Genomic DNA, 20,017 nt, shown 5'->3' on the forward strand with positions numbered 1-20,017 from the left:
TATTCCGCGCGATTTCGCAGGATAATTGCCAATTAATCAACTTCAGGATATTGTATCCATTTAATTACAAACAAATTGTTAAAACTAAAATGGTATTATATCAGAAAGGAAAATGAGTATTTTTAGACAAATCCAAATTGCAGTCTACATTGTCTAGCCCAAAACGTGTATTGAAAACGAAACCTTCGTAACCAGATTATGATATATCCGTCTACAGGGGGACCTCCAGGTAAAGCAACATTCATGTCTCCATATATTTTTTCTATTCGGAGAAGCGGTAACTTATGTCGGTCAGCCCAAGATTTTCTTAAAGATTTTTTTCCATTTCTTATCAAGTTTTGCCCTGGGGAAAATGTAACGGTCTTAGTGCTAGTTTACCTACTGTTTCTTGTTTTCTTTTTGATTTCGTCATAAGGGTTGCATAGTCTAGACTATTGTTTTGTTATGTGGTCTCCGTTTTCACATTATACTGCTGTATCTTTGACTTGTAGGATTGGATGGACCCCCGGGGGAACGAGGCGAGCGGGGAATGCCCGGGGCACACGGCCCTGCTGGCCCGGCTGGACCCCCAGGTAAGGAGTTTATAGTTTAGGAATGAAATTAATGAAGTCCTTAAAGTAGTTTCATTGTTTTACTATTCTTTATGTCCACTTTTACACTTGAAACAAAACTGAACAATCAGAACAACGTATGGCGACGTTTTTGTAAACAGACCAATGACATTGAAGCATCGAGACAATAATTGTCCTGCAACCTGAAAATTTGAAATCAAGTGAAGACAAATAAAGGTCTGATGTTTTACTTGAATTTGTATACTATATACGTTTCGCCCGTTATTTTGTACGGCGGAGTTGGATAATAATTTGGGTTATTGCCTTGATTCACAAAGGGGTTGCTTTAACAAGACGTGTTCGGCGCATGGACACAAGTGCTTGCCAAAGGCATTAGTGGTTCCACGATTTTAACTCGCAGACATACCGCAAACAATTTCCGTTTGGCAGGTTTTGGACAATTTTCTGCTAAACGAACGTTAAGAGTCCATGGCGGTCCAAGTTTGTTTCTGTTGCCACGCTTAGTCAAGTATCTTAGATCGACAACAAGTGAATTCAGTTTTTTTAATTTGCTAGCGCACAGGACTTTTTTTATTATTCGGCTACGTTCCAGCGCACGGGACACAAAGCTGTGAACAATAATAACAATAATGCAAAGAACTTAAAGAAATATATTCTCATGAATATTCCGTTTGTTGTCGTCGCAGTTTCGGGTGCATACTCTTTACATATATACATAGTTAATGAGGGCAAGGGTCCTGCGCGTCCTTAAGTGTGTGTTTTGTTTTTCACATAGGATCAGATGGTCATGCGGGATCTGTGGTGAGTTCTACATTAACTTATCCACATATAATTTTCAAAGTCTGTAAATTCAATTTGTAAAGTCTGTAAATTAAGGTAAATACACGTGTTGTTGTTGTTGTCGTTTACAACTTCCATGTTAAGTATGCCCGACGCTGTTTTATTGATTGATTGATTGATTGACTGATTGATTGACTGATTGATTGATTAATTGATTTATTTATATTTTGATATGACAGATCCATGAAAGTATCCACCTGGCTGGCAACGGACAAAAAAGTAAATGTATTTTACTTTTGTTTGGAAGAGATTCTCTAATCAGCACTTTTTTATGATTTTTATTTACATATGTTTTTTATTTGTCATGTCTTCTAGCGCGTTTTCTATACAATGATTCCCACTGTCCCTTTCCAGTTCATGTAGTTGAAGAAAACTGATTTTAAAAATACTTTTTCGCGTTTCGTTGAGGCAAATGACTAACCAGAAACTAGGAACATAACGATAGTGCAAAAGCAATGGGGGCTTTTTCTATTAGAAAAAGTAATTTTTATTCGCGGTTGCAGCGAAATTCTCTAAACTGCAGTTTGTCTGTTCTCTACTTGTCACGCAACGTTTCTTTCTTTTCTACATCGGCACCAAAGCATTGCGTGACACTATTTTCAACGGCCTCAAATGACACCATGTGATTTTGTTTGCAGGTAACAGTCAACGTGTAACAAACTGGGCACTAAGGCACAGGGAAGGCAGTATCCTGTACAACCGAGTGACCGGACACATACAGGTGAAGAAACCAGGCTATTACTTCATATACAGCCAGATGTATTACTCTGATGGTAGCTCAACGTACATGGCTCACGCAACGCTCATCAATGACGAGAAAGTGATGGGAAGTGTTGGGAGCGTGATTAATTCCAAGAAGTTTTCAGAAACCAAGTATCATGGCGGAGTGTTCTTACTTCGGGAAAACGACACCATCTCAGTTCTCATCTCATTCCGGCGTAATTACTACATGACTTCTAAGGAGAGCTTTTTTGGTGCGTTTAGGATTGGAGGTCCAGGAGCACAAGGTATCATACAATGGATGTCTACCATTCGCCATTATTGAATAGAACAACAGGATCGTACCTAGGATTTTTAGTCTGCGGGGGCAAACTCCGATAAACTCCGCTGCGCGGGCAAGCTCCAATATAGCTACAAGAAATAGCCCAGCAAAATCAAACACTATGTTAGAAATTTAGTTTTCCTGGCAACTGCCCCCGCTAGGTACGGCCCTGAACAATAATATTGGAGTATACGGGTAGGCTCCGCTCGAAAGAGGTGCCTTTTTCAGGCTGGAAGTCAAAATGAGCCCTCTATTTTTTCGTATTTTTCGATCGAGCGCGCGGTGAGAACGGCGAGAAAACGTGACGGATTTCATGAGTTGCAGTATAGGAGGGGGTAGGCGAAATGTCATTTAGACATCTTAATGGGCAATTTAAAATAAGTGTTTAAAGGTCACACAGTTAAAAAGTTTGGAAATGGGATGCAGTATTTCTACTAAAGTTATGTAAAAGGGTACCATTTTCTACGGAAGGTATATGAAAGGATTACTTTTTCTGTCATAAATGGTAAATAAAGGGGTAAGGATTTGGACCTCGGGGCAGACTTCCGTATAAAACGTTGTTGCACAATCCCCCGGGGAAAGGTGTCCTTACACTTGTAAGATTTTTTGGCTTAATATTAAAACACGATGTTGTTGTGTTGTAATGATAGGGAAAGAGATTTTCATCGTTTACAATATGATTAACTATTTTCTAGGAAGTAAAAGCATCACAACTTTTGTTTATATCACGTCGTACAAATCGGCATTGTTTGCTTACGTTTTACGCTTACTATATTTAATTGTGTATCTTTTAACTTTTTTCTAGATTAAAGAGTGACACCGCCATCATCGGTAAGAACTTATTTTTTAAATTGTTTCAAAAGAGGCAGCGCGGCCGAGCGGTGTTGGGCGCTGGTGCTTATATATCTGGCAATCCGCTGGAGTTGCAGACTTATTGTATTTCTTTTAGGTTTTTAATTAATTCGATATAAGGCGCATTTGATTACATCCATATTTTAATTTTCGCCGAACAAGCATTTAATTATTATAACATTAATATTATTACTTGTAATCCGGATTTCCCGGGTTTAAATCCTGCTTCCTGCGGCTGCCACTGGATGGATGCTTGTCCCGAATTCAACTCCTCCATACTTTGTATTTAGCCAACTGATCAGCCTCCTGCCAGTTGGGATTTTTAAATATGTAATATTTGTTTCATATACACGGCCCCACAAACTTCTAGCTTTGAACACAACCGTAAATAAAAGTATTTTACTTTACAGGTGCAGTCTAAGAACTGAATGCAGCATTGTCTTAGATGGATGATTACTGTTTGCATTAACTCATGGATTTAGACCTCACCTCACTGTATTGATTTGATTCCAGTGTGTATCCTGATGAATCGCGCTGATTGGTTCACAAGTTACGATGACCCGGATGATGAAAGATTCCACTTCAGCTTTTACTCTTAAAATAGAAAAAAAAAATGTTTGATTTGAGAACTGAACCACAGTTGATTTGATTATTGTGTACTGAAAAATATTATAATAGAACGTTTATAAGACAGTTTTCATATCTTTAACTGAGCGTATTTAAGTTAGTTAGATCAAAGAGTTAACGCTGCAGTTTATATATCTGAATCATTCATTCAAATTCAATTTAGTAATACAACAAAAAAAGTATAAAAGACATCTTAGTTTTGGGGTTTTATTCTAGCGTTGTTTGAGGTCCTATCTCAGATTATGTTGTTGTTGTTATCTTAACGATTTGCGTCATTTTTCTCAGTATCAGCGGAAATGTTTTAATCGGTTTTGAACTAAATTAAAGGAGGTAACGTTTGATTGACTTTTGTTTGTTTCATTAGCCTATGAGAAGCCTTGAAGAAATACGCGTGCCATTTTCTGATTGGGTAATAATTGCCTTATTTGCCAGGTTCTTGAAGAAATTGTAGTTCTCCAATCAGAAAAGAGCACGTGTATTCAAACACTGTCACTTCAGATGGTAATCATAAATACATATTAATTAAGGGAGCCACTGACAGCAATTGCGAAAGTCGTCGGTTTTTTTGGTGCGCGTTTACTCCAACCAGTGAGTTGGAGATCTCGCGATTAACTACTGGCGTTTTGAAGAGAACAGTTCACTTTTGGTTGCCGTCTGTGACTCCAAACCTGCAGTTCTGAATGAGGTGGATACTAACAGTAACTAAGCTAATCTAACTGTCGATTGGACAATACAAATCCATACCTTTTGTATTTCTTACTTTTTAGATTCGAAGGGTTACCCCTAGCAGTAAATTCGCCGGTACCCATCTGTACACCTGGGTGGAGAGAGGCACTGTGAGAGTAAAGTGTCTCGCCCAAGAACACAACGCAGCGCCCCGGGCCAGGGCTTGAACCTGGGCTGTTCGACTCGGAGTCTTGACGACTAGGTCACCGCGCCTCCCTGCGATGGACTAGCATCCCGTCCAGGAGGGAATTGCAATACTCCTGGTCGCTTAATGCTACGGAAACCGGGATAAGCTCCGGCTGCATGGGCCACTTGGCTCGGACACAGACTTTACCTTTACCTTGACTTTTTAGATGAGTTTTTATTGCAAAATCTTAACTTAATCCTTGTTCTTAGCCCAATATGAATTGGTGGTTGCTGTTTTGAACTCGCTCGCCTTGTGCCGCTCAAACTCATCCATAATCCAATCCTCGTGTTCCTAAAAAACAAAACATCCAATAACAATGTATTTGATATCACGAAGAAGTAGACCTGAAACTCAACACTTATCTGCTCATATCAACATTTCGCAGGACTAAGTGCTGTATTCTCACTGCCTGCTTGCTTGGGATTATAAAGGAAAAGAATTCAATGGAATAATAATCAGCATTCTTTTCAGTTTAAAGCTGCTGATATTCTCAGTTAGTGGCATTCGAAGGCTTCTCAGGATTAGAGAGGCCCTGCCAGGGTAAATTCCGAGAAGCGACATGGCCCAAAAAAGTAGCGACAGCACATAAAATAAAAAATCGCGACAAACGACAACCCTTTTGGGAAAACTTAAATTCTGACAACGACAAGCAATTTTCCTACAATTTTACTACCGACAGCGACGTGGGACATTTTTAAATTTAGACAAGCGACACGGGATCCCTCTCATTATATAAGAGACGCCAATCATTACTTTTCTGTTAACTGTGAAACACACCCCAAATACAAATGAAACAGTCGCATGAAACTGGTAGAAGAACATTTCTACAAACAGTTTGTGTGCCTAAAGTGCCAAAAAAAAGTTGTCACCAATATCCTATGGTAAAGGAAACGATGAGCTGTAGAACACTGAATGATAACACAAATCCAATGCACACTTCTCTACTTTACGCCTGCGCGCAAGAGCCCCGAAATCGACCTTTGTAAATCTGCAGAAGCAGGACACTTTCTTTTCTTCAGTCGTGCGCAAGTTAACCAAATAAAACACGGAAATATTGTTTTTCTACCTGAGGAGTATAAAGCCTTAACACATCACTCAGAGAATGCTGTGACGCACTGAAAGGTACATCCTTCTGCGTTTACTAATTAGTATTTTTTTTTTCTTATTAAATCCTGTCTTGTATTTATTCTCATCGTTTCAAAAATCGTTTCAGTTTGCTCATAGATGTTGCTGTTAGAATTGAGACAAACGAACAGCAAAGGTATCGTAAGCAGACAACTTGATCCCGTGTCTTTCCTTAACATGCACCAGTACCCCTTATTTTAAATCTTCGCGTCTCCGCCCTAGAGGGAGGGCTAGGGTACCATACAATCTGCTAACACAACACAACTATAAAGTGGGCAATTATTTTATACACTTTTGACATGGGGATAGTCTTCGAAGATTCAACTTCTTAAAGTAGCCTTTGTGTGTTTATTTGCACACGCTTATATTTTTAAGGTTGGAGAGACCTTCAGCGGATAAAATGTCAGAAAGAAAAGTAAAATTGATCTGTCTAGGTCATAAGTACAATTACTAAGCTGACGTTATCTACTCAGCGCTTTCGCTATATTTGGATTGGTTCTGAAGGAGACTATACTTTGTTTCGTTCATCTGTGACTTGGAATCATGGAAAGAGGATTTTAATTGTCATCTGATTATGATTTAAAATGGAAGAAGGTTGGGCTCCTATCTCTGACAGCCGCTGCGCCAAACTTTAAAATACGTCCCATGATCACATTTCCGCCCAACATAAATGCGAACTTTTGATTTTCCAGTTAATTTTTTTTTGCATAGTCAGAAAATATAGTACATTCTACACGCGACGTTTAGTTGCTCTGTATCAATATCGCGATAATGTCTTGTCATCCAAGCTGATACGGAACGTTTTGGCGAACTCCTGGCTTGTGGGGAGTGAAGCCGCCGTGTAACGCTATCACGCCACTGTAAAGCTGTCACGTTATTGGTATTTGGCTTAGCGCCAGGTGATTGTTTCTGTCAGTTCTTGTTTTCCGGGAATTTTCCCCGCGCACAGTTTCAGTCTTGCCATCATTGTCTGTTCTTGAATCTGTCGTGGTCCTGTTTCAAGAAGCATGGAAAAGAAAGAAAAGCAAAGCGGAGGGCAATTGCTTCCTGTTTTACTTGTTTGTATGTTGTTAGCTTGCGCGGGTCTTGTGTTTGCTATTTACACACACAGAGAACTCAGCTGGCTCAAAACCCAAATCCGTGAGCACGAGAAGCTCATACAGACCTTACAGCTCGGTAACAATGCTCGAGATATCCAGGTAGAAGACTCATTTTCCTGTTTGCATATTTCTGTAATTCAGTGAAAAGGTTTTGTTATTACGGAACTGTGCATCGTTTTTTATCAGTTTTGTTTATGTTTCGATTTCAGAGATCAGAGGCAGTTCGTGTCCGGAGAAGCGCTCAAGATTCTTGTACTTGCGTTGGTTAGTGCCCTGCTGTGTCTCAAATTTTTCTGTAGTAACAGTTTAGTATTCTATAGTAGTAGTTCTGTTTTTAGAGACATAATTTTGACAGACTCAGTTATCTGTCAAGTTTTATAAGTTGACAATTTATAGCCCTATCCAAGCCCTTAATCGATATCATGGGTTATTGCGTTTGACGTAAGAAGAACGCAACCTAATCCTGTCATTGCGTTCAATCACCGCTAGTATGTAAAGCCTCTGTAAAGGACCAAAACAAGTCCACATGGACCGCAGGAGGGGTGGGTGGGGATGGAGCTGTTCCCTCCTTTATCACAATTCGCTCATCCTCGGGATATTGTCGGCCCTCCAAGCTTCAGGCAAGCGTGTTCTTCACCGTCCGTAACCTGTTGTCTGTTTGCCATAAGGTGCTGGTTAATTTCACAGACATATGTGCAGTCTTGTCTGCATTCAATTTGTTCTATTTACTTCATCATTGACTTCTAGGAGCCCCAGGGAGACCGGGTCGGAGAGGGGAGCCTGGAAAACCCGGTCCTATCGGCCCCGCTGGCATTCAAGGTAAATATGCTGAAAATAATCACAGCGAACAACGTTCTTCTTACTTACGTACAATTGTCTCATTGTTCTTCATTACACTTTTAAAAGAAATTATATTCCTCCGTTGATTATACATGGTCGAGCATAAACTTCATGAAGCTGCCATGAAATATCATCATTTCATCATTTATTAGCCACTTTAAGATTGAAATATACAGAAAGAAACACCAATCTTATAGCCAAACTGTTTGAACCAAACTGTTTGAAAAAAAATAAAATTACATCACTTAGTAAGAAAAATTGGTGTTTATAGCTTGAGTGGACTGAGATAGGTTAAATTCAGATCGCAAAGGAATGTTGAGCCACAACACAGTGCAGTCTACATTTGATTAAAACTGATTATTACTTATCCAGTTAAATTTAGCCTTGACGTAATTGTGGTTAGCAATAAACATCCAGATTTTTTCATCAATTTGATTTAGGTTTACCCGGACCAGTTGGTGTTCCAGGGCCGCAAGGCATCAAGGGAGACCGCGGGGATAGCGGTCCGCAGGGAGCCATGGGAAAGCCAGGTAAGATAGAGGCAACTCGTTCATACATTGTCTTTTAATTTTTCCACGCACGTAAACGCACGTATGTCTCACCGCGTTTTGGAGAAAATAACGCGTCAGTAGAAATCCACCTTAAGAAAAACAGGCGAAAACGCAAAAGGGTGGACCTGCGCCAGTCATCAGAATCCACTCTGTACTTAGTACCATGTTTGCGCCAGATCCAGCCAAGAGAATAGCAAGAACTGGCGAATCTTCTGGAGCGCGCGTGAAGATCTCCGGCATGAGACTCATCACCGTACCACACACAAGACAACAACCGATAAATTCAGATTGAACACACACCTCGTTTCTGTCTTAAATTAAGTGATCTCCCTTGCACGCATCCCCGAATCAGGAGATAAATAATCACCGTTTCCTAGTCATATTTAAAGAGTTACACCAACTTTTTAAACGACCGTAAACATAAAATGTAGTATACGTTAAATATTACACAGGAACATTTATTAAACGTTATTTTAATTATCAATAGGACCACCTGGCGTTACAGGATCTGCGGTGAGTAGTATAGTACAGTACAATTGCTGATCAAAACACATAATTATTCTCTTAAAAAAATCCCCTGTTGCGCACGTTAAAGCTGCCTTTTTTGTCTTTCAGATCCAAGAAAGTATCCACCTGGTTGGCAATGGACAACGAATAAGTAATGTTATTTGGGTTTTTTTTTTTGGTGTTTACTTTATTGGCTTTTTCTTATAACGGCGTATATAGAGACACCCATTCTTCCAAATGGGTGTTCGAAATGCTGTTAAAAAATTGACATTTGTTTACCCTCGGTAAATGATTTTGGCACAAGTGCTAATGGGCTGAGCATTTAAACATTAGAAACAAAAATTACAACTTAAAGGAGAAGCCTCGAGCCAAGTGGCCCATACTTGACGGAGCTTATCCCGGTTTCTGTAGCATTAAGCGGCTAGGAATTATACTACTCCCTCCTGAATGGGATGTAGTCCATCGCGCCTCGTCCATCGCAGGGTTACCCCACACAGCGGTCAAACGCAGCGCGCGTGCGCAGTTACTGTGCAATTCCCGCCAAACTTCTCCATACAAAGTCTTAAATTTTCCGAAAACTTTCGCTTTAATGCCAAAAGTTAACGCCGTCCCTGGAAAGTTAAGGTTTATACGCCGCTTATGGATTGGAAATTTGATAATTCATCTCCACTGAGTGTCCCAGCTTGAACTGTTCTTTCACCGTACCATTTCTTTAACAATTTCCTACAAAAGTTTGCACACTTTCGAGACAAATTCTCAGAAAAGTTCGAGGCGCCGAAAACCGGAGGTGACGTCATTTTTGCGTTTGACCGCTGTGTGGGGTTACCCCCAGCATTATGTCGCCGGTACCCTTCACAGCGGTCATACGCAAAAATTGACGTCACATCCGGTCTTCACCGCCTCGAACTTTTGACTCGAAAGTGGGCAATTTTTTGTGAGAAATTGTTAAAGAAATAGTACGGTGAAAGAACAGTTCAAGCTGGGACACTCAGTGGAGATGAATTATCCAATTTCCAATCCATAAGCGGCGTATAAACCTTAACTTTCCAGGGACGGCGTTAACTTTTGGCTTTAAAGCGAAAGTTTTCGGAAAATTTTAAACTTTGTATGAAGAATTTTGGCGGGAATAACACAGCAACTGCGCACGCGCGCTGCGTTTGACCGCTGTGTGCCGGTACCCATATATACACCTGGGTGGACAGCGGCACTATGAGAGTAAAGTGTCTTGCCCAAGAACACAACACAATGACCCCGGCCAGGCCTCGAACCCGGACCGCTCGATCCGGAGTTCGGCGGCGCACTAACCATTAGGCCACCGCGCCTCCCAAATTAAAAATTACAAATTAAGCATAACAATTAATGTCAAAAATCCCAACTGGCGAACCAATTGCGTATTTACAAGGAGGAGATGAACTCGGCTTTACCGTGAAACAACTCCAGGAAGTGGTAAGAACGGGACTTAAATCCGGGAACTCCGAATTTCAAGTCTGGCGCCCAAACCGCCTCAGAAACGCTGCCTCTTTAATGTTCTTTACGAGTGTATTAATTCTTGGAACTTTGGCAAGTATTAGGCAAATACAAATAAAAAAATAAAAGACAAAAACTAATCTGGTAATCGATACCATAAAGAAGTCATAAACACCCCTTGCGCTCGCAAATACACAGAGAGATCCGGGCGTTTCTAATTCTTGTCTACTAAAACTGAGTAGTTTTTAGTTCATTGGAGAATAATTTCACGGCAATGACGAAATTCATCAGCTGATCTCCCGTAGGCTGATATCGATATTTGTCATTATTATATAAACTGCAGTGGTATAGCGAGTGGTAGCACCTAGATAAAAATGGTATCACACATGTGTGGATAAAAATGATATTCACAAATGTGTGATATCATTTTTGACCAATCAGCTCACAGTTTGCCACTTTTCAATGTTCAATGAGCCAAAGTTTATCGATATTAAGTCGAAACATCTTCGGATCTTCCTCGGCAATCTTTGGTATCACACTCGAAGATAAATTTCACTCGTGAGCTATCGATTTGAACACTCGAAGATAAATTTCATATCTCCGTGCAACCATGTATTATCCTCTATTTATCCAACGATTTTCTCTTCTCTCCATTAGAAGAAGCATTACAAGGTATCATAAGTAAAAACCAATCGTGATTTCTTTTGCAGTTTCTGAAAGGCAAACAATTACCAACTGGGACATCAAGCACGTGGAAGGCAGTATCTTGTACCACTCGCCATCCGGACACATTGAGGTGAAGAGAAAAGGCTACTACTTCATATACAGCCAAATGTATTACTTTGACGGCTCCCCCTTTGTAATGAGTCACAGCACCTACATAAATAAAGTTCGGGTCATGGAAAGTTCGGGGAGCGTTATAAGCACCCATCGGAAGTACAACACAAAATATCATGGCGGCGTTTTCTTACTTCAGGAAAACGACCTCATCTCCGTTCACACACCATTCTCGGCCAAGTACCACATGGATAGCAAGCGTAGCTTTTTTGGAGCATTCCTTTTTGGAAATGCAGAAAGGCAAGGTAAACATTCATTGATTGATTGCTTGATTGATTCATTCATTTACTAGGTAATTACACTGAAGAACCTCTGGACGCACTAAATTTTTTGACTAGATGTGTTTCTGAAAAAATCGTTGTTGAGTTTAAGGATGCATCTGTGGAGCTCTAAAATGACCACAAACTGTGACTAAAAATTTTTAACTCATCCGGTCCGACGTTTCGCAACCGACGGACCTCATAGGCTTGATATCTTGGGTGGTCGCTGTCGGGAGGTTCGACTGTCCGCAAATCATTTCAGTATTTAATTCATAATTTCGCTACGAGAATGTATATATGGGCACGTAAAACAAAATTGCTAATTACTCGGCTATTAAAAAATGAAGGTTCAATACTAGTTTTACTGGAACTCTATCCACCGAATTTTGAGCCGTACGAATAAACAAATACATGTGATGCTCTGCCAATGCGACTGAGCTATAAAGCAGTAATGAACAAGTCAAAGGGGAGTTCAGAAGTCATACACATGGGCTGTCGATAGAGATCTTCGCAAGGCAGATGTAAAGCTAGATAGCACAGAAAATCTTAGTGAGGCAAATCCACATTAACGGCTTGGTAACTGTTAATTTTAAATAGCAATAAACTTAACTTAAAAGTGTTATTTACAGTGGAGTTCTTTTCTTACTTTCAGTGCTTTCTCCTCCCACAACCCTACCTCCTACTACACTAACGGGTAAGTTGCGAGGGGCCTTAGGAGGTAAAATTGGAACTGAGATATGCACAAATTTTCACTGGGAAAATGGATTTGGGTCACTGGGACTCGGAATCACAAACAAAAAACAGTGAAACTGGGAATGGGATTTGGGAAAATTTGGGAACCAAAAGGCTGGGAAATGGGATATGTACCCCCCCCCCCCTCCTTCAGGACCCTCCGTTGACGTTATTCGTTTGATTACGTCACTAGACCATTTATTGTGTGTTTGAATGCTGTTGCTTAGATGTACGAGCCCGCCACCAATGTTTTAGCACACTGTGAGAATTAAAATGTCTGCTTCCTTATTCATTCAGTTGCAAATTGCAAGACATCATGTGTTAACAATCACGAGAAGGGAATTATTTGCATCTGGTTTGGTTTTAACTGGGAATCTCTTTTTTTTTTCTTTTTCTGAGAAAAAGGAGCGAAGCCAACCACATCGGTAAGAATTCTGTTTTTTACCTTTTTCCAGACTAGGTATAACTTGAAAACCACTTGTTTTAATAAGTGATTGCTAACTTTGTAGGGGCAGTGATAGAGACCAAACTAACACGTCCCATCGGTGTCTCCCAATCTCCTCACACTCAGGGGAAATGGTTGCTAATACAACTTTATTCTTGTGTGGACTTGTACGCAGTTTCAGCGTGCTTACTTGGTCTGAGCCTGTTTATCTCATATCATTTTTCCTGTTCTTCTCATTTGTATTCATTCAAATAGTGACGAACTTTATCCGTTTACCGGACCTGTTTTTTTTCTTAAGGTAAGAGCAAGCATCTACTTAGCTGGAGATGACACAAGCCTTCGAAATCCTGGTAAGTGAGGTTCATTATTAACCCGTCAGTTTATTCCTGTCATTTCATGTCACCCGAAGATATTGAGTTCAAATAAATCATGCTGAACCTTTTTGAGGGGCCTGACGGGGTAAAATGGGAACTGGGACTTGGGCAAATTTTCACTGGGAAAATGAGATTTGGGTCACTGGGACTGGGAATCACAAACAAATAAACAATAGAACTGGGAATGGGATTTGGACAATCGGAAAAACAATAGGATGGGAAATGGGTTTTGGGGCAAAATTGGGGCTGGGAAATGGGATTAATAATTAAATGGGACTGTCGTTTTTGAATGCCGTTTATTTTCGTAGAGGTTTAAGTTTCGTTTATTCCCTTCACAGTCGCAGTTAAACCTTCAGCCCATGTTAGAAGCTTTTTACGAAATTTAAACCTTGCAAAAATAGATGTCATAAAACTCGCGCACTCCTTTTCATATTTATATAGCGTTCGTCTCAGCCCATTATATTCAAACATAACTAATCACGGATTGAACATTTTGTTTGTTAACAGTTAGTCATATCATAGCAAACTGGATTGTTCGCGACAAGATAGGCTCCATTCAATACGACAGAGGCTTTATTATAGTCACGACACCCGGACACTACTTCATATACAGCCAAATGTACTATCACGACGCGCGCACACATGTAATGGCACATCACACTTACATCAACAATGAAAAGGTCATGGAAAGTATTGGAAGTTCAATCACTGATAGCACAAAGGACAACACCCGATATCATGGCGGAGTATTTCTTCTTCGAGTGAATGACACCATATCAGTTCGCATTCCGTACATCCGGGAATACAACATGAAAACTGACGCCAGCTTTTTCGGAGCGTTTCTGCTGTATCCTGGTGAATCACGCTGATTGGATCACAAGAAACGATTTACGATCACGAAGAATAGATGATATTACTGTAGCTTTTACTCGTAAATTAGCGAAATAGCCCTAATTTGAGAACTGATCGAAACACAATTGATTTGATTTTTGTCGTATGAAAAACGAATATTATACCAGAATGTTTTTAAGACATTTGCACGTATTTTAATGAGTCGAGTTAAAAATAGTTAATGCTACAATTTGTATACCTTTATCATTTATTAAAATGCAAGTCAATACAATTGCATATGTCAGTGTAGAAACAATATATAATAATCCTAATGTTTTGTTTAAAGTCCTTTTTCAGATCATTTGCTGTAACCTGGTAAAATTGCTTCTTCAAAATTGAATATTACTTATATCTCAATTTTTAGCTTTTATTTTACCTGATGTAAGTGTATACCTAATTACTGATATATTTCACTAGTTTTTAAACTTAATTACAAGAAATAATCATTTGATTGACTTTTTGTGCGTTTCATTGAGAACATTGTCTACTACGCCTGCGATTAAACTCGGCAAGCTCGTGCGAATTTTGAAGAAATACGCGTGTTAATTTCTGTATCAATCATGATTATTACTAACCTTGCTACCCGAATAATTTACAGTGCTCAGTCTGACTCGTCCCCAGTCGTCTTCATACAGCACGCGGCAAAGGGAGAGAAGCGCGCGAGGTGGAGGGGAGCAGGGGATGCTTCTCTACTCACCTTTCGCTCCAATTCTCGGTACCCATCTCTTCCTGCGCTGTATGAAAACGACTGGGGACGAGTCAGGTGCTCAGTCAAAAAAACAGCACGCGTATCATTCAACACTGTCACGACAGAATGGTCGTCGTAGATTAAGAGAGCCACGAACGGGCAACCGGGGTTAGATGTTCTTTGTGTTTAGCGCGCTCCATATTTAGCAGTTACAAAAACAATAGCCTCCATTTGGTGCGAAAACCAGGACTACATTTCTTCAAAAAGCTGACTACTCCCCTGATTGATTTAGTCATTAAGTTTTTATTCTGAATTCGAAGTGCAGCTTTGAGTTTCATTGGCGCTCCCGTTACTAAGTTCTGCTGATAATGTCCATTAAATGTTTTTAATGACCAATCACAGCTCAGAGCGGGGACGCAAAGTGTTCGATCTTTTTAAAAAGCACTGTATTTTGTGTAGGACGTCATTTAGTAATCTTGATCTGTATAGCTAGGTTTTAAGAAATAAAGCATCAACTGACCTAAAATAGAAGAGTTTTCACCGCTAACTCACATTTTGCCAGCGAGAGCGAGTTTAGGTGGCTAGCAATACTTTAGACCTTCCAATGTGGCCTAACAGTTCGCTTTTGCTAATTCGTACACATGGGTGGAGACAAGCAATGCGAGAGGAAATTTTCTCCCAACAATGCATTAGGCCACCGCATCTCTCACTGACATGACTGAGAAATTAAAGTTGTACGTTATTTCGTTTAAATTCTAATCAGGACCTTAAGAGGGCCGTTAAGTAAACTATCCTTGGATATCCTCCAGTTTTAAAGTACTGAACATGATATAGTGTACGGGTCATTTGCAATATATCTGCGCTGGCTCTTGCGCTGACGTTATTTCAATTTGCTACACCGCGCTGACGAGACCCAAACATAGGCACGCTAAGCGTGCAGGAGGTATTTTTTCAATTTATGGGGTGGCTTGGGGTAAAACTGGGTGATTGTCCTGTTGGGATGGTTTATGCCATGGGTTGAGCTATTTGTGTATGGCGCCCCACGGAGTCACTTTTTTGCACAAAGTTTGCTTGCAAACAAAATAATTTTTACATGCATTTTGATACATCAGAACTGTTTTATTTAATACGGAAATTTTCATCATTTAATTAAAAAACAAAACTAATTCAATTGTCAAAATGTCACAAAATGGCACGTTCTTATTCTGTTTAAAGCGGTTATTTTGTTGCTAGCTTTGTAGCAACCGTAACGGGTTACTTTTGTTTGTTACGGAATACTTTTGGCTTTTTGCCAAACACTGTAACATGATACCGTTGTTTTTCTCACTTTTGTAACATGATACCTTTGTTTTTTTAAAACGAACGTAACACGATACCCTTGTTTTTCTCGAAAAAGCCACGTCTCCATATAGACATTGAACGAAAAGTACTATAATAAACGAAGTAATAAACGAATCAAATAAAAAAAACCACTCTCTTCGGAAAATTTCTTTAAAGCGCAGTACACCTGGAGTATTTGTTTCCTGTCAAAACTGTTCAACAAAGATTTTCGTTCATTCACAACGTAAATTCTATTCAACAAACAAGAACTAATTGAGTTATCAAGTTGTCACGAAATGGCACGCTCTTATTCTGTTTTTGCTATCTATCGTAGTTGCTTTTAACAGTAAAGTTACTTGTACCGGTTCATTAAATGTTTGAACGAAATGTTTTACAGTTGATTTCAGTTTACTTTGGCCACCCGCTTTGCGAAGTTTGTTGGGAAATTGGAAACTTTGTTATGAAGTTGCCAATTACGGTGCGAGTTTGCGAATCAAATTGCAAACATCGATACAAATTTCCCGACTTCGGCCCGACTGAACTTTCTAAGTTTGGTAGTTGAGGAGAAACAAGACATGTTGCTCGAAAGTCGTGGCGATTTCTGAACTCGAAGATTTTAGAACTTGTCAAGGAAAGTAGCTTGAAGTGCAAGACAACGTTTCGCATCAGCGATCACGCAAGTGATTTGCCGATAAATAAATTTCATGCATGTAGAAATTTGGTCAAATTTTAACTTTTTTGTATGAAAACACATATTTAACGATTTCTGTGAGCCATAATCTTCACTGTCTTCAATTTCAAGTCTTCTGCGTTTGAAAACCGTATGAAACTGGATGGTTTAACCATAAGTAAAATTGATTTTAATCGAAGCCGACGCGACGCGACGGGGAAGACTAATTTGTTCGAGACAACATGTTTACGGCTCGCTGAACATAAAAGTTTTTTTATTTTTATGACATTTGTTTCCAACAGTTTAGCGTAGCAAAGCCCTTTTTGATAACATAACTACAGAAGCAGGGTTCTCCCTAGTTTTCAGCACAGCAGGTAAAAAAACCTTTTAAACCGGTAAAGAAATTCCCGTAGATTCCAGCCGTTTTCTAGTTTACCTACATGGAACAGAATGTTGTCCAAATGCTGGTCGAATTTTATTTCATGATAACTTTATTCTGGTCTTACAGACCTCTTTCGCCTGCTATACAGCCTAAGAAAAATTGCATAAAATTATCTTCCATTGTTTTAAGGGGATACATTTGCTGCCGCTTACATGACGTACTACTTGAAGAATCGGCGGTCCTGTTTCGTCTTTGCTACGAATCGCTGCAGCTCTTTTTTTCTTTGCTTCGAATACAGCATTCACAACGGCGTTGTTGAAAAGTTGTATTCTGAATGCTTCTTTTAACCTGTCGTCTGGATTTTGTTTTAAATACTTACGAACTTAATGAGAAGAATTTGACAACGAAAGCTGCCTTTGTCTTCACCACGTGTCAGCTACGGTCAACTAAGCAATCAACTATTTTCTGCATTTTGCATGTTTTTGAAAACTGAACTATTATATGTAAGTAATATTTCTCACTTCTGAAATTATTTTTACCTCTTTGCCTTTGTGATTGTTTTCATTTTCAACGGACAAAGTGAAAGGACAGCAAGGAAAGCTGCCGCTTCATTGTGGAATCGATCGTGGAAACTGTGCAACAACAGATGTGCACTTGCCGAGAAGTGAGAAAGACCAGCAAAACTTGTTCTTTCTTCGATAGGTAGCAGCCCTCAGAGATTCGGAAAGCGAAGGGAAATAAAGAATATTGAATACTAGCACAAATTCGTAAATGAATATTGCATTTGTCGCTGTTTATTTTCAATCTGTTATTTTCGATCATGACTACGAAGGTGAAACGAGTGGTGTTACTTTGTTATTTACCTGTTGAATTTTCAAGATTTCTAAGCGGTTCTAGGCGGTAAAGAGTCGTGTTACAAGCGGTAAAATTTACCGGTTACCGCCTGATAAGGAGAACACTGCAGAAGGATTTAATAAATTCGGGCTGAAGTTGGGAACTTTGTATCGAAGCTCACAATTTGATTCGCAAACTACGAATACGTTTCAAATCCATGATAATTCACAACTCACCAATTAATCTTTCAACGAAAACGAACTGCGACACGCTGCGACACATAATTTCGTCAGATTACTTCGCCTTTATAAACTGCAATTTGATTGGTTCTGATAGTACCTGAAATCTGATTGGTGTGACAAACAAACATACTTCACTGACCCACTGAGTGATTCACGGGACATCGCGGCGACTAAGAGCTATTTCGAAAAAATAACTCAAAAAGGACGAAACAGCTGCCCACGGCTGCAACCCTGCTCTTTCGGTTCTAGTCGTGTTGGTGTCTCGCAAAGTACTCTTTTTCACGTAGTATCAGCTTTGCTGTATTGTTGCGTTCGACGGTAGGAGAACGCATCCTAATCTTGTGGTGACCTGTGGTCCCGCGGTTGTCCTGTGAACGCGTAAGCGAAAGTCGTTCTATGTGTCGTCCTATGTATGTATGTATGTATGTATGTATGTCGGTATGTGGCAGGATGGCCTCGATCTCATGTGAGAAGACATTAGAAAGCAATTTAATTGCGTCACAGCAACGTCAACAATGACATTGAGCCGCAAAGACAGTGCGCGCAAAAACAATTAGCCGATACCGCTAGGCTGTAAACAATTTTTGCGTTCGACGGTAGGACAACGCATCCTAATCTTGTGGTGGCATGTGGTCCCGTGGTTGTCCTGTGAACGCGCAAGCGAAAGTCGTTCTATGTATCTTGGTATGTGGCAGGTTGGCTAATTAATGACGTCACAGTTTCGTCGCGAGAGATCCTGGGAACGAGGTTGATTCGATCTAACGATCTTCTTCGGGCCGGTTTGCGTTTTTGAGTTTGCCCTGTGAGTTGTGCTGAAAACTAAACATTTCGGCAGTGCTCCCTTCAACAATAGTAAAAAAATTGTTGTGCTGCCTCGTGCGCTGTTGGGTTGAGATTGTTTCGCTGATAATTTCAAGTAGGGCTTTCCACAAGTTGCTCGAGATTTCCCAAAAAGTTGCCGTAATTTCTCAAAAAGTTGCTCAAAAGTTGCTCCAAAAATCCAAAAAAGTTGCTTCTGATAATAAAAGTTGCTCGAAAGTTGCTCCAAAAAATCCAAAACGATGCTTCTAATCCAGATTATTTCTTTAAATATATGCTAATTTCCCTTTGAGGGTTAGATTTCTAAACAAAAAAAAAAGATTTATAAGCAGTTTTATGCAATTTTACAGCAAAAGAAGTATCTAAATCACATATCATGTGGAAATTTTGTAAAATGATGACGTCATGTTTGCTGAGGAGTTTTTGTAATGTTTTAATGCAGGACGTCAAACTTCGTAATTCTTCGGAAACGTTTGTATGGCCTTTGAACAACACTCGGATAATCTTCGGAGATCTTCGGTCTGGAAATTGCTCAAAAGGCAACAAGTTGCTCGAGAGGAAAAAAGTTGCCCAAAGGGAAAAAAGTTGCTCGAAACATGAAAAGTTGCCAAAAAGTTGCCGAGCAACTTGTGGAAAGCCCTAATTTCAAGTGATGTTGGACGCGCGCTTTATGCTGCGCGCGCGGTAGTTTGAAATTTGATGACGATATAAACACTCGTGTAACTCGGTTTACGTTTGCTAACCTTATCTTGGGTGCCTATCTTGGGTCAAACGCATTCCCCTAATCTCTGATTATTACTAGTTTGTAATGTCCCTTCATTTTTTTGGCTGATTAGGTCCATTGCAGATCCTACGTTTAGCAGCATTATTGTTGGCAGTCCTTTGCTGTTTTGAGTTTTACTTTTGATGGAGGGTATTGTGTCATGTGACACTTTTAAAAAAACGGCCTTATGCGCCTACTGGCGCGTTGAGTCATGATGATGATGATGATGATGACACTTTTAAAGAACTGAGATCAGTCTTATCCACACTGCTACTACTAGTCACACCAGTTGCGACTTGTTTTGTCAGTGACTTCTAAGTTCTT

At 39.8% G+C, this 20,017-nt stretch overlaps 1 protein-coding gene across 1 annotated transcript; it reads left to right on the forward strand.

Annotated features, from left to right (window-relative positions):
* Window positions 1–443: 443 nt before the first annotated feature.
* LOC144664093 (uncharacterized) lies at window positions 444–14,048 on the forward strand. The gene is made up of 15 exons (XM_078525222.1): window positions 444–572; window positions 1,348–1,373; window positions 1,592–1,631; window positions 2,051–2,419; window positions 6,950–7,170; window positions 7,281–7,335; window positions 7,819–7,890; window positions 8,352–8,441; window positions 8,950–8,975; window positions 9,078–9,120; window positions 11,147–11,518; window positions 12,186–12,227; window positions 12,665–12,690; window positions 13,009–13,060; window positions 13,592–14,048. The coding sequence occupies exons 1-15, from the start codon at window positions 530–532 to the stop codon at window positions 13,951–13,953; spliced, it is 1,839 nt and encodes a 612-aa protein (XP_078381348.1). The 5' UTR covers window positions 444–529; the 3' UTR covers window positions 13,954–14,048.
* The last annotated feature ends 5,969 nt before the right edge of the window (window positions 14,049–20,017 follow it).

The sequence above is a fragment of the Oculina patagonica genome, chromosome 8 (assembly GCF_052425735.1).
Source record: "Oculina patagonica isolate OP01 chromosome 8, crgOcupat, whole genome shotgun sequence".
NCBI classification, from domain to species: domain Eukaryota; kingdom Metazoa; phylum Cnidaria; class Anthozoa; order Scleractinia; family Oculinidae; genus Oculina; species Oculina patagonica.

Coding starts and splice junctions, on each gene's coding strand:
- LOC144664093 (XM_078525222.1), top strand. CDS start 530: ATGCCCGGGGCACACGGCCCTGCTGGCCCGGCTGGACCCCCAG. Junction 573..1,347: donor TGGCCCGGCTGGACCCCCAG/GTAAGGAGTTTA, acceptor TTTTTCACATAG/GATCAGATGGTCATGCGGGA. Junction 8,976..9,077: donor CTGGCGTTACAGGATCTGCG/GTGAGTAGTATA, acceptor TTTGTCTTTCAG/ATCCAAGAAAGTATCCACCT.